This window comes from Chlamydotis macqueenii, chromosome 8 (genome assembly GCF_036417535.1).
Source record: "Chlamydotis macqueenii isolate bChlMac1 chromosome 8, bChlMac1.mat, whole genome shotgun sequence".
NCBI lineage: Eukaryota > Metazoa > Chordata > Aves > Otidiformes > Otididae > Chlamydotis > Chlamydotis macqueenii.
In genome coordinates this window covers 18,069,640-18,085,704 of record NC_141563.1, presented here as the reverse complement: position 1 = coordinate 18,085,704, position 16,065 = coordinate 18,069,640, and the positions used below count along the sequence as shown (strand labels likewise).

Below are 16,065 nucleotides of genomic sequence, written 5' to 3'. Positions count from 1 at the left end.
AAGCAATGCATCTCAGGCACTGCTAGGCCCCCAGAGGGCAGCTAGTGGGTGACTCAGGAGTTAATGAGCCAACAAAGAGCAAGGTAAAATTGCACGAACACAGAACGTTGTTAATGCCACTAAACAGCTTCTAGCACCTAAGCAGCTTGTTCAGTCGTAGCTATGTTTATACAGGGCTGTCTTGCACTGGGAAGATAAACGGCCAATGTTTGGTCAACTCAAGTGATGTTGACAATCTGTTTGATCTGTGATGTACACTAAGGATGATAGTGAAGTTCTGATTTTAATTTTGTTTTGAGTGCCATTTTGAATTCATTTCTATTAGCCACATAGGTCTTTACTACAGAAACACTACTAAAAGTTCTCAAGTGCTTCTAATATTTTGCATGTATTTCATTGCAACACCAAATGTAACTAGCAACACTAGCATTCTGCAGCATCTGCTTATTTCCATATGCTATTAATAATGTGGTAAATCTATAAAATTGTCAAGAAACATATCCAGAAAACAAATTCTAAGGGGAGCATGGTCTATTTCCTAAATTCCACATTTCTGTGGGTTGCTTTGTTTTCAGTCTGAGAACTTCTCTGGGTTTTTTTTGTTTTGTTTTGTTTTGAGGAACATCTTTAAGCCAAATGCAGGCTAAATAAAGGTCTAAATGAACAAGCCTATATATCAAAGTGGCTTACCTAATTAATATGTCCTCTGGGGCAGGGATATGTTTGGTTGTTGGTTGTGAGATACATCAGCGGACCATGTGCTGGGCACCCAAGAAGGCTTAGTGTTTTTGCACTTTGGAAGCAGCACAACCTTTTTGTTAAATACATATGAAGCAATCACTTGTTTCTCCCTTGAAAATATGACCCAAGTAGCATTCAAATGATTGCACTGGAGAGAAATACAAAGATAGGACAACATGGAAGAGAAATTTGAACTTGCTCCCTCAGTCCTAAGTAAGCACACTAATCACAATGCTAGTGGTTACTTTGGATCACTGGAATTCACTCCAAATGCTTCCATCTGCTCAGACCATGAAGGATTTCTTTGGATGGATGATCTTTGAGACTTGGATCAGAACCCTGAAGCAATTATCTTTACTCCTCCTCACTCACCTTCCCTTTCAACTTACCTGAGATTGGTCTCATGTCTCAAAACAGCTTAAGAACAATACAGAAAAGCAAGCATACTATTAACATGACATTTTTCATTGTTCTCATTTTTCTTATACTTCATGCCTGCATTTCTCTAACTCTACAGCTCCATGATGTAGCTTTTTAAACTGGAAAAACAAAGCTGCCTAACTCAGAACCAGAATATGAACCTGTATTTGCCACATCTCAGGCCAGAGCTTTAACAAGTTGGTTGCTAGGTATTTTACAGTTTGTGCTACAGACTTGTTTTGTTCACATGTGTTAAAAATCACTAACTTTTACTCTGCAAGCTAATGAACACTTGTGAAATCATGGAACTTCTTACAGCACAATTTTCTTGGGTTTTGCCCATGTCGTAGTTCAGCCCCGATCGGACCAGACTACGCAGTCTCTCTCTCACTCCCCCCACACTCCGAGAGAACAGGGAGAGAAAATATAAGGAAAAACGGCTCAAGGTTTGAGATAAGGACAGGGAGAAATCCTTAAAGTTACCGTCACGGGCAAAACAGACTCGACTTGGGGAAAACTATTCATTTATTACTACAAAGAGCAGGATAATGAGACAGAACAAGATAACCTCCCCCCACCCCTCCCTCTTCCCGAGCTTAACATTATCTCTACTACCTTCCCCTCCCAAGCGGCACAGGGGGAAGAGGGAATGGGGGTCGCGATCAGTTCATCATATGTTGTTTTACGCCGCTGCTTCATGGTCGGGGGAAGAACTCCTCGCATTCCTCCCTTGCTCCAGCATGGGGTCCCTCCCACGGGCCACAGTCCTTCGTGGAACTGCTCCGGCGTGGGTCATCTCTTCCACGGGTGCAGTCCCTCTAGAACAGCTGTCCCAGCGGGCCCTCCACGGGCCACAGCCGCCTTCAGGCCTCCACCTCCCCCGGTACGGGGTCCTTCACGGGCTCCAAGTGGATCTCTGCTCCTCCATGGACCTCCATGGGCTGCAGGGGGACAACCTGCTCCACCATGGTCGTCACCACAGGCTGCAGGGGAATCTTGGCCAGGAGTCGCATTACTCCTCCCCCTCCTTCTTCACTGACCTTGGCGTCTGCAGCCGTTCCTCACAACAGGCTGGTAGATGTCTCTCAGGATCTTTTTTACATCTTATTCACTTCTCATCTCCTCTCCACTTCTTGCAGCCGGGCTGGACCGAGTCGGGCCCAGTCGGCTGCCTGGCGAGAGGCCAGAGGGTGAGGCCTGCAAGGCCCATGAGGCCTGCGCCTCCCCCTCTGCACCTCTGCCCCTGCTCAGCTTCTTCACATCTTCTCTTCTCTCTTTTTTTTCTGTTTTCCCATTCTTAAATACGTTATCGCAGAGGCGTTATCACGAGACATTCTGCTACCAATCGGCTCGGCCTTGGCCAGCAGTGGGTCCGCCCTAGGCCTGGCCAAGTCCCCTGAACAAAGGGGAGCGACTTCTAGCAGTTTCCTACAGAAGCTGCCACCTTAGGCCTCCCCTCACTAACAAAACCACGACAGCCCAGCCATAGAAACTATTTGTCAAATACATCTGAGAGTCTAGACCATATTAGAAGAAGCTTGATTATTTCTAACCCCAGCTTACACAGTTGTCAAGACAACAGTGAATATCATAATTAACGAATTGTTTCTATCAAACTAGAAATCACAGTTAAAGCCTCGCTCCCATGTTCACATTATCCAAAATGACTTGCAAAATATGTGAATGCAAAAGAAAATTCCAAATGAACTTTGAATCAATAAAAAGACATCAAACTGACAAGCAAACTTTCTCTCTCCTTTCCCACTTTGAAGTACGAAAAAAAATTTATATCTTCCTTTATTAACAAGAAGTCTACACAAAAATACTCGTCTTTAATTCTAACTTGCAAAGCTTTCATGCAGACTAACTCAGTCAATGTTCACAAGATAGACCGTACACATACTAGACCGTACTACAAGCAAGACCCACTCATGTATTTAACATCTCAGCAGTCTTACTAATTGCTCACTGCCATAAGCCACTATGGTGGCTTACCAACTCAGTTGATAAGTAAACAATTGTAACACCAGATTCAGATGATGCTAAACACTATGGCTTCATTTGTCTGACACCAGCCTCATGAAATTTACACTAGACATAGGCCTAAAGTTGTCGTAGTTCAGCCCCGATCAGGACCAGACTACGCAGTCTCTCTCTCGCTCCCCCCACCCTCCGAGAGAATAGGGGGAGATGATATAAGAAAAACGGCTCAAGGTTTGAGATAAGGACGGGGAGAAATCCTTAAAGTTACCGTCACGGGCAAAACAGACTCGACTTGGGGAAAACTATTCATTTATTTCTAAAATTAGCAGGAGAATGAGACAGGGAACAAGATAACCTCCTCCCACCCCTCCCTCTTCCTAAGCTTAACATTATCTCTACTAACTTCCCCTCCCGAGCGGCACGGGGGGGGGGGGGGAAGGGAATGGGGGTTGCGGTCAGTTCATCACGCATTGTTTTACGCCACTGTATCATCGTCGGGGGAAGAACTCCTCGCATTCCTCCTCTGCTCCAGCGTGGGGTCCCTCCCACGGGCCACAGTCCTTCGTGAAACTGCTCCAGCGTGGGTCATCTCTTCCATGGGGTACAGTCCCTCTAGAACAGCTGTCCCAGCGGGCCCTCCACGGGCCACAGCCTCCTTCAGGCCTCCACCTGCTCCGGCGTGGGGTCCTCCACGGGCTGCAGGTGGATCTCTGCCCCTCCGTGGACCTCCATGGGCTGCAGGGGGACAACCCGCTCCACCATGGTCTTCACCACGAGTTGCAGAGGAATCTTGGCCAGGAGCCGCATTACTCCTCCCCCTCCTTCTTCACTGACCTTGGCGTCTGCAGCCGTTCCTCACAACAGGCTGGCAGACGCCTCTCAGGATCCTTTTTACATCTTATTCACTTCTCATCTCCTCTCCACTTCTTGCAGCCGGGCTGGACCGAGTTGGGCCCAGTCGGCTGCCTGGTGGGAGGCCAGAAGGTGAGGCCTGCAAGGCCCATGAGGCTTGCGCCTCCCCCTCTCTGCCCCCCGCTCAGCTGCTTCACATCTTCTCCTCCTTTTTTTCCTGTTTTCCCCTACTTAAATACGTTATCGCAGAGGCGTTATCACGGGACATTCTGCTACCAATTGGCTCGGCCTTGGCCAGCAGCGGGTCCGCCCTAGGCCCGGCCGAGTCCACTGAACAAAGGGGAGCGACTTCTAGCAGTTTCCTACAGAAGCTACCACCTTAGGCCCCCCCTCACTAACAAAACCAGAACAAAAGTATATTACTAGTAAGTGTTCAAAAGCAATCTGTCATCTACCAGAGTGGTTGATACTCCAAAGGGTTGGGCTGCTGTTCAAGGGGACCTTGACAGGCTGGAGAAATGAAATTTTAAATAAATAAATAAACCAAACAAACAAAAAAAAAAAAACAAAACCCCAAAAAAACCAAAACAACGAACCCAAAAGAGATAAGTGAGAAGTGCTGCCTCTGAGGAGGAACAACCCAGGCACCACTACAGGCTGGAGCCAACCTGGAAAGGAGCTCTGCAGAAAAAGCCTTGGCAGTCCTGGAGGAGACGCTGAACATGAGCCAGTCCTTCCAGTAAAGGCCAGCAGCATCCTGGGTTGTGTTAAGTAGAGCATCACCAGCAGGTCGAGGGAGGATATCCTTCCCTTCCTGCCAGTCGATATCTACTGCTTTCTGAAATTTGTCCTTCACCTTATTAAACCCAGTAACTCCCTAAACCTTATCTTCTTCTAAATTGATATTAATAATTGGCTTTGGATCCTTCCACACTTCTACTAAGAGTTACTTTATAGTTTCTGGGGTTTTTATCTGTGGGTTTTTTCGGTTTTAAAACTCCTCAAGGCTACTTTACCCTGATTTCCAAGAGGAATGATTACTGCATGGTTACATGTTCTGTTTTTGCCACCTATGAAAAGACTACCAGGGTCAGCACACAGTTAGCTATGCCACTTCCTCATCCTCAAATACTTACCTCCTCATAGCAGCCAAACCAGTCTAAAAGCCCCTCTAAATTTCTACATGAAGCTTTACTGAGGATCCGGATTCAGATTTTTTTTTTTTTTACAGTGATTATATATTAAAAACCAAATTGAGCCCTGTTTAGCAAAAGCTTAGTGGTCTAACTTCTGCAACCTGACATTATAGGCATATTTCTACACTACTTTTCTACCAAGTTACTACATAAAACACCCAAATTATCGTATACACATTCAAGGTATGTAAAGCAATAGTCTGTCTATTTATAAACTCAAATTTAAAAAAAACTATTATTATTGTTTACTTAAGCTTTGCAGTTGCATTAAAATATATTAAACAAACAATTTGGAATATATTAGCAAAATAAGTAAAATGTTAACTGAATTGAATGCTCTATGATTTTATGTGCAATCATAAGTAAACCAAATTCTTACAATACCACCTTTTATATAGGGAGAAATTACAAACTACTATCAACTCATTATCTCATTCAAGGTCTAAAATAATATGTAAAGTAGAACTGGAGAAAGTTCATATACTTTATGATTATTTCAAAACCCTTTCAGAAAGTTTATTTCATGTACATCTATATAAATAAACAAGAAAGATTATTTTCATGTAATCCTTAATTTGAATACCATTCAGTTTCTGAAGAGCTAGAAAAAGAACAAGATCCTTCTTGGATGTTAGTGTTTGTTTATGCAGAGCACAGGGATATTCATAGACTAAAAATGTACTGAAACTCATATTAAATTGACCATTTTTCTCAAAGAGAAAGTTAAAACGGAAGGTCTCATTCCAAACAGGAGCACTGGGGAAAAGCATTCATTGTATCTCTCATCTGGCAGACCAGTAGTACCACTCTGGGAAATCAGAGAGGATTTGGGCAGACTGCCCACTCAACTTAAGGCTCATCTGAGATCCACATATATCCACTTAGCTATCCAGCTAGGATTTTGTTGTTGCTGTTGTTCTCATGCCCACAGTATTTTAGTGCCTTTGTGCAATGTGCAAGCCTCTCCACATGCTTCCCGTACCAAAGCGAGGTAGGTACCTCACAATACTGAGGCCAGCAAATCTACGTCCTCCCACGTCTGGTCCGCTGTCCACTACAGTTATGGGAAAGCAAAGTCAATTTTGTGTCAAAATGTACTATTTGAATTGCCTTTGCTACAGATAATCTTGAAATCCAAATAGAAAAATGCAGCCACCAAGGATATGGGGTGACTATGTAGCAGCTGAAAGAACTGTACAGCCTAAAATAACAAATGTCTTTTACATACATTTAGAAAAATACATACACGTACATGCATATACCTTTCTGAATTAACATTTTGCACCTTTTACATGTTACTCAAATACATTACAAAAACACACTACAGTCTTAATTTAGTAAGTCAGGTATTTTCTTTACCTCCATAAAACAACGAAGAAAAAAAATCAACCATATAATATTGACTGCAATTAAGAGAATTCCAGCACTGCACAGTATCTGCCACACTTCACAATCAATAAGTGTTTCAACAGAATGGCTTGTACACTAGCAGAAATAGCCAGGATACAAATTTATGAGATAGTAACATGCTTTTTATTGTATGCACAGCAAAGAATCAGGAGAATCTTCTACACAGTCCTTGTAACAGAAACATGACCTTTGAAATGCCAAAGCTCCCTTTGCTAGCGAATGTTTATCACCAAAGAGCTGTCAGCTCCCAAGTTTTTAAAAGATTAACTCTGCCGAGCCACGTATCGCAAAACGCCACAAACGCAGCCATGGAACATTGTTACAGGAGAGCAGCAACTTGAAATTCAATATGTTGAAAATACTAAAGGAAGCTTCATATGTCAGAAGTTCCCCAGATCTTTTTTTTAAATCACTTTCCATTTACTGGCACTATACAAAAGATTAATGTACACAGATGACCAACCACATAGGGAGAAAACCCTAAATGTCTAAAGTAAAACAAACAAAAAGCAAGAAATTACAATTAGAAAAGTGAATGCCATTATTTTTAGTTATTTGCAACACTAGTAATTGAAATGTTCAGAAAGGAAAGAATATAATTTGGAAGTAATAAGAAAGGCTTCAAAAGAGGCAGAAGTTCAAGTCAGAATACCTTTACAAACACTTACTCATAGCAGCGTACATGAGACAAGAGTGTCATGAACATAAAGTCAGAGTCATGCAAACAGTCATTCACACACATCCATGAATTTAAAAGGATTATGAAAACAATCAAAGCAAATGAGTGTAATTAATTTTTCAAGAAGATTCTCTATTTTTTGTTTTGTTTTTACTTTTTACCGCACTAGTGCAAGTCTAAGAAGTTACTCTGATAAATGAAGCACTACATTTGCATCATTACATTTTACTATCTAACTTTGAAAACCTTTAAAATTACAGGTTACTATAATTTTCTGATCCACAGATAATACTATCATTAACATCTTCCTGATTACTCAGGGAGTTACTTTAGAAAATCTGTATTTGATTCAGGCACCTTTCAGCACAATAACAATTCCCTTTTCTGGGTACCATAGCTGGTAAGTTTCTTTGGAGTTCTGTACCTAGACACACAGTGCAAGTAAGGATGACAGAAGATTCATGTACTGACTAATTTTAACCTCCTCTAATAAGCATTAAGTGCATGATACGAGGATATTAAGCAAAATATACCTCTCTACAATATATGAAGGACCAAATAGATTTTAACGTTCCATGAGCAAAACCAAAATCATGTAAATCTGGTGACAAAATCAGAGTATGCAGGAACTACATACATAAAAATCAAATCCAATTTAAAAGCAAACACAGGTTTGTTCAAACTGCATTGCACAATTGCTTTAACACTTACAGAATTTAGATGAACAATATTTTCATTCACTCACAGTTTAGTATAAATATAAAGCAAGGCACCCCTTAAGCATTTTAAATAACAAATTAAACATTTACGTTTTTTACTGTGCAGTCAGGCTTAACGTTTACGCAGCTTCAAAACCAAAGTACAGCCTCAAGGGAAGCCTCTCCACTGACAAATTAATACCTTAGAGAATAGAGCTGAATGGTGGCAATGAACTCATTTGTTCCCCCAATAATGAAGAATGACTCTTTCTTTACCACATCTGTGACTGTTGCCATGGTGACCCAGACTTACCTCATTGCTTCTCGAAGTGCTCCTCGCTCACTAAGAGTCGTGTGCTTGATGTCATCAAAATTATTTTCTAGTTTCTCACAGGTCTGCAACAAACGGACAAATCCACGTAAGGCTCTTAAACAGTATATTGTAAATGTATTAAAATTATTTAACATCATGCAAACAAAGCCGATTCATATCATGTAACCTCAAGTTATACATTCTGTTTTAATTACACAGGAATCATTAAAAAAGACATTGAGAAGTCAGCAACAAAGTAAACATGAACCTTATTATATGGTTGCCAAGGAAATCATCTTATAAATGTTCCATAATGAAATGTACAAAATTTTTACTTTTTTCTTCTTTGAAAAAATATTAATTTTTCCTTTATCAGTATGCAAGGCTACAAAGCTACTAAACACACACTGACAAGAACAGAAACATAAACGTGCATTTTAGAATTACAATAAAAGTTATAACTTCTGTCCCAATGAAACAGGCAGCGTTTTTTGAACAAACCAGTCACATTTAATTCATATTTAATTTAATTTTTAAAACATAACAGAAACTGAAAAGATTGTTTATAGACATCTCAACCACTTAATGATTTTTCCAGATTAGAGCTCACCAGTATTTCTAAAAGTAACATGAAGCCAATAGTTTTGTGACAATAAATAAAATAAAGCTTTGCTATATTCTGTTAATTATTATTAAATGTGTGATTGGTTCCATTACTCCAGAGTGCTGATCCTTTTCTGCTGCTTCCATAAAGGCAGTAAAATTGATTCATAAGATGCTGGGGAGTACAGAAATTTCTATCTGTGCAAAGTGAGTGCGAAATACTGAAATACCAGCAAACAAGAAGCCTCTGATCATCTGCATCATCCATAGGATTTTTATTTTCTCTTGAGGCTTTGTCAATAGAAGAGGGTTTTAGGTTACGCTTGTTCTCAGGGTTCTCAGCACCTTTTTCCAATACCAAAACTTACCTCTGGGAGGCATAATTTTGCCATACAGGTGCAAAAGAAACACAAGTTGCAAGTTTAACAGTTACTATTGGTAACAACCTTGAAGACAGGATTATCAGTAGCTTTAAAGAAAATATGTGCACTATTATTTGGTCTTACTGCTTTCACAGCTTTTAATATCTGTATTAATTTTCAAGTCCACATCTTAAAGACACTTATGATAAATACAGTAAAAGTTACCTATTGTTATTTCTTTTTCGCATTGATTATTTTTATAATTACACTCAATTTGAGGTTACAAAAGCATTAATGTAATTGAAATAATTAGATATTTGTAAATGACCTAATAAGATATTTTAGCTTGTCCAATTAACATTCAAACTCTCATTATTTTTAAATAAAATTATAGACCTTTTAATACAAAGTTTTAATGCTTTAACAATACATGTCTAAGCAGGAGAAATGAACAAAGCTACATTTGGAACTTCTGCGATCTTTTGTCTCCCTTATAAAAAATTATGCATGTCTTAAGTATGAGTAGCAAATCTTATTCCATGGCTAATCTGATATTTTTTCTTTGTTTATATTACAATCAGCTGTACTTTGTATGGCAAAATCCTACTCAAAAACTCAAAGGGATTACGTGAGAAACACAGGGAAGGTATTACATTATTTAGATCAGCATACATTGACCTGCAGCTCTAAGCACGCACAGGCAGGTCAGCCACTTAAAATAGACAACAGAAATCCAAATCAACAATAATAATTAACAAAGAATTCCTGATTCACCAGTAATAAACTGGAAGTATCTGTGCAAGCAAAATCAAACCTCCCATCCTCTAGGAAAACAGACCAAAGGAAACACCATTTGGAATATTGCTCCAAGCACTAGAAGAGGAAAGCCCATGTTTTAACGATCCTGTGCCACAAGCATCTCAGGACAGGTTCAGAAAATCTGAGCATCACATAGTTCATTTCTCTTGACCTTATGGTTTAAAGCTTGTAGAAGCAACAGAGGATCCAAAGCACACAATATTTTTATCAAACACAACTAAATCTTCTCCATATCTTGCAAGGTAAAATAACTGATGCTTTCAACCTGGAAAATGCTGCCTGAGAAGAGTAAGTTCAGCTGGTATTTCTTCTTTGTCTATACAGACTACACTGTTTTAATTACCTGAAAGGCAACAAAGGTGGTGCATATCTAAAGAAAATGCTGTAATTGTGTAGCCTTACACACACACAAATATTCCATCTCAACTCTAAACCCAACGTGAAAACGAATAGATAACCCAAAACAAAAAATGGAACAGAATTTACGGACTCAAGTAATAGATCTTCTACCAATTCTTTTGGCAAGAAGAACAAACTTCTACCATTTCTGAGAACTGTTTCTGGACAATATCTTTCGCAGCTACTTTCGGACAAATAGCTCTCATCCAATGTGCAGCAGTTGGAGAGCAAATAACTTCACCATTAGGAAAAGAAGAAATAAAAACTGAGCTAGATGTAAACTGCTGAAGATGACTTCGTAGTTCTATGTCATCAGTTATTGCATACATACTCAACAGGAGAGTGAGCACATATTTACATACTCACTGCTTTCCAGTTAAGAGCCGCTATCATCCAAAACAGTATGTTGGACCCTCTCAGAGAAAAGAGAACAGGGTGTCTGAAATACCAAATATAAGCATAGCTGCAGGTGTATAGATGCCACTTCCTCCTGAGTCTGAGTATCAGCTCACACACTACATTTGTAGGCTGACTGAAAGAATATCAGTTTATAAGAAAGGCTACCAACATGAATGAAACTGTGAGCATGAGAACACTCTGAAGAATATGTCGGGAAAATGATGAAGCTTCGGTAGACCGTGACCAGAGTGAGCTTAACATTCTTAAGTATTAAATCAGTAGCAAAGGTTGAGCTCATTCTATTATCCATGCTACCAAATAGATTAATATCTATAAACATCTTGCACAGGGAGGTATGTTTCGGCCCATAAGACTTCACAGATTTAAGTATAATGAGCAATTAAACTCCCAGGTGTTTCATTTTGAGCAGCAGCTAAAGCAAAAAAAAATCAAAACACAAGCAATGAAAAAAATTGGCTTTGGTGGCTTTCTGCCAAGTTATTTTCTGTGGGTATAGACAAAGTCTAGAAGTTTTAACTCTATTATATAGTAATTATGTAGTACTCTATATGTTATCGCTGTTGGCAGATCTATAGTGCTGTATGATACTAAACTAAATATTACCTTTGACAAGCTCAGGAGGAAAAATAAGTACAGAGATGTGAATAAAGACATGGTCATCATAAGTCAAACTACCTCTGCATGTCTAAAAGCCACAAAAGTCTGAATACTGTTTATTAAAGGATTTTAGCACAAATACTTTGAGGTTTTTAAATGAACCAGAGAGCAAGACAGTGGGGATGACATTTTATATGTAAGTAAACAGCACAAGATCTTAACTAAAACTATATGACAACTAGTTAACAACAGAGATGTAGATTAGATATCCACAAATATCTGCGGCATCACACACAACATACCAGTAGAACATCTAATCAGAAATGAGAAAGATGGATGATGAATGTATGATGATGAGGTAAAAGAAAGATTAATGAACAAACTGAAAGGCCTTTCCTCCTGTAACCACAAAAATATGACTTTTTTTTCCCTACTGCAATCTATTCTTATTAAAAAAAATAAACTGCAATTTTTGGAAGCAAGGACTATGTGCTTGTCATTCTATATTTTCAATTATGGTAAGTGATAATATTAATAATATCATGACATTAATTTTAGAATAATATTCTAACAGTCTGAGGAAAGCCAGCAAGTATCAAGTCCAAGATACTCTTACTCTTTGACAGTGGTTGAAGTGACAAGCTAGCTCACATAACTAGAGAATATAAACAAAGAATCACTCTAGTTTTAACTAAAAATCTAGGATTCTGGCAAAAGTGAAGTTGTACTTTTAAAAATGTCTCTAAACGTTCACCAGCTTAGCTTACTTGTATATGTTTTTGTCTTGGATGAAAAAGCTGTGTTTGCTTGACTTAGTCATTTGAAAAGCAATTATTGATTTGGCCTCTTGGGTCAAATGCAAAATTTTGCAGAAGTAGCTCAGAAACAGTCTGTCGCCTGCTGTCACCACTGAGAATCTCCCTAAATCACAAAAGCATTGCTGCCTCTGCTCTGCCATGACAGGTCTAAGAGTCAGAATTTTGAGAAGACCATAACAACTTTGAAGTCGCCCATTCTGTGATACCATACTGATTAAAGAAGTGACCTCACATCCATTGAAATCAACCCTAAATCTTCCATCCAGTAAAATGAGAGTGGGATCACACTAAGCCATATCTTGCTACTTTAACTCTATCCTGAAACACTTCACATAATACTAACTCCTTTGAAAGTCTTACAGATAATGTCTGAAACACATTTTGAGATAGTTGAGAAATACAATCTTTTGATCTGACAACACTTATTCTAAGGCAGGCTGCATCCCTGAAGTTGAGCAGATCTCTTATCCTGGTTGATACACTGCCAAATCAAAAGCCATACTTACAATCCTGTCTCTCTTCCATGGAAGAAGTTTTTAGGTAAGGAGGATTGCCAAATTCTTGGAATTCATTGCTTACACATGGTTTTAAGAAATGTTCTTAGAAAGTTTGAGGTTTTTTCCAAACGTTTGTGATCGTAAATCTCACATATTTACTGTCAAATGTTCTATGTGTATTAAGCACAAGGAATGTACAGCAACTGAAAGATGGAATAGCTCTCACCTGATCAGTTTGTATTTACTCCTGTTATTAATGCTAAAAAAAATTCATTTTTCTCCTGTTTTCTCCTTTATAATACATGAAAAATGTTCCTACCAAGTATGTTGTGTCTAACATATATGCAACCAAATTTTAAAGTGTGCATATTAAATGTATTATACCTAGATTTCTGAGTGTTTAAACTAAGACAACTTGGTCCATATTCTGAAGGATGCAGTAGCTTCCTCTCATAGTTCAATTAGTTACCTTTAAGGAGGCAGGCTCCAACAACAGATTGCCAAAACTGTTGGGGACCTATAGAATGTATTGTAAGTACCTACATCCTGTACAGATTCCGCAAAAGAAGTTTAAAATTTTGGTCCAAAAATTCCTTAAAACATCAAGTCACACACATGCCAAAAGGCTAACCACATTAGCTAGCTCTTTTGAAAACGTTGGCCATACTGCAGAAATTTATCTCCTTTAACAAAGTTGTAATAAAAAAGCTGACTTCTTCAGAGGACTGTATAAAAAGTGTAGAATACCTATTTCCATATTGATCATCTTTTTGATATATAGAATGTTAACACCAATAATCACTTGTTGTTCTGGAAATGTGAATTATTTCATCAGCAGAAAACTTTATAAATAACAAACTTGTGTTTTACAAACCTAAAGCAATATAATAATAGTAATCTAAACTGTAATATATTGCTGCAAGGATAATTATTAAGGGAAAACACAGCTGACATTTTCTGATTTATGCACACAATCAGAGATGGAGTCCAAGGACTGTGACATAATTATCTTCATGCTAACAATTTTTGTAAATCTCTTGACAGAATTTTAGCTAATTTTAAAATGCCTTCTGAAGATTAGCACTTAAAACTGTTGGGGAAAATAGCACAATTTATTAGCAAGGGTATAATTGTAAACCTTCCAAATACTCATTGTGAATATCATTTAGACAGTAACTCCTGCTTTAGCAGCTGGTATATAAGACTCCAGTTTATGGAATCTTGAAACAACAGAGAGAGCAGAATCTAATTAAACAGGATTACATGCCAAAGTAAAATTATTAAAAACAGACTAATAGACAATTGTTATGAATTTGGAATAGCACATCTACTTCTTTTGATGCGAACTTATATAACACTGTATTTTATTCCAGTGAAACCTAAATATTCTTAGCGGACTTCTCTCTTCATTTGGAACAGACCATCTTCCTACACTGAAACAACACAAAAAGCTAAATAATTACACTGATCTTCTCTCACAGACTTAAGCATTCATCTGCTACAAAGCAAAATGACTTACATATATTGCATTTATTCTAATGTTGGTGCTATGATTCATTACAGCTATTCAGTAGCCAATAGCTGTATTTAATACAGGAAGGCTCCTTACACTATCTTCATATTGAGCAACTAAACAAAACTGATGCCATTTGCCAAAGGGTTGTATCTAAGAGTATTCTTAAAAACTAAACAAGTAAAAGAATTGTTGGATCTTAACTAAGATATTACAATTACACAACATCTACCTACTAAATTCCTCCTTCCTATTTCCTATGACTCATTCTCAAGGGGTTCTTATCCCAAACAGGGGGGAAAGCGTAAAACTAGCTTATATTTTAGCTTTTTTTTTTTTTTTTTAAACACACCATGTACATACTCCTAATATCTGCAGAAAGTATATTGAGACTCAGGTATTTACATAATACTTGACAGCATGTCATTCATAACACATGAACATTTGGGATAATAACTTTTTCATTATGTGGTACAGCCACATTGGTCAGATAGGCTTTTTGAAAAATACAGATATTAATACATCAAAATCAGCATACTTCCAATAGAAAACAAGTTCTAAGTGTTAGCAATGAAATAAAAATCAATAGAAAAATATTAACTAGAATTGTGGGTGGCTGTAATCAATGACTAATTAGCATAACCATGTTAATTTTTCTCAGGTTTTTTTTTTAGAGGACTACTACTTTTAAGGCACTAAAAATAGCGCACACGCAAACTCAAACACAAGTATCACATTTCCTCCACAAACAGGAATATATTGCTAAAACAATATATTCCTGATACCAGGAAACTTTGATGCATGAGATATTTTCTAAAACTGCAAGTGTGTTTTCTGTTATTAATTACTAGAAACACCATCAATGTAACTGGGAATTTTGAAGTGGAAGCAGAAAACTTTGGACTTTTAAAAGCTTTCCCAGTTTAAAATATGGCCTACTTAATCCTTAAGGACAGGTAATTATATAAAAGTTAATTACTTGTTAAACATATGTAACACTTTAGTTTGCAATTTTACCGGGCCTGTGAAAGATCTTCCAGTCTAAGATGGCATTCTGTTAACTTCCTTCTCAGGCTGTTTCACATACAAATTTCAAGTGGCAAATTTATAGCAGCCTTCATGTTCACATACGGGTATGTTATCTTGCTTGCATTCAACCTACTGTTGTCAGAGCAGATGCAGACACCACGTGTTTTGGCAATGGGTAACACATCACATAGTAGTGATACACGGAAGATGAGAAAAGACATTCTGAAAGCACCAAGCATGCACCACAAAGAACAGTAGGCTAAAGAACTGAAGGAAAAAAAAAAAAAAAAGCTATAAAAAGATATGCAAGACACCAGAGGCACAGCTGGAAACAATAAAGGAGCAAAGAATGCAGGTGATGCCACTATACAGGACATTTTTTAATGCTCCTCCCCTTGTGACTCAGCTTTGTTCTCAAAGTTTTCTGTCTTTTAAAAAGGAAGGAAAATCTTTGCCTCTCCCACTTTTTTCCTTCTCTTCCTAGAATACATGTTAAACTTGATGAGTAGATGAATGGGAGGACTTGGCAACAAGCTACCGGTCCCTCTGCATCTAAAGGGACGCTTTTAAGACAACTTCCCTGTATGGGACAGGGGTCTTTATAGCAGGGTACATTACACATCAACTCAGAATATGACAAGCTTCATCTAGATACTGTTTCTTTTTCAATGAGGCTGTAGTCCTGCCTTTTTCCTCTTAGGGAGCCTGAGCACTAC

General features: G+C 38.3%; 1 protein-coding gene across 2 annotated transcripts in view; it reads right to left on the bottom strand.

Moving 5' to 3' along the window:
- DPYD (dihydropyrimidine dehydrogenase) overlaps positions 1 to 16,065 on the bottom strand; it is a 370,709-nt gene that overhangs the window by 311,969 nt on the left and 42,675 nt on the right. For both annotated transcript variants that reach the window (XM_086752907.1, XM_086752908.1), the window contains exon 3: positions 8,293 to 8,375. In XM_086752907.1, coding sequence (XP_086609033.1) covers positions 8,293 to 8,375 — 83 coding nt within the window. The remainder of the gene's footprint in view (positions 1 to 8,292; positions 8,376 to 16,065) is intronic.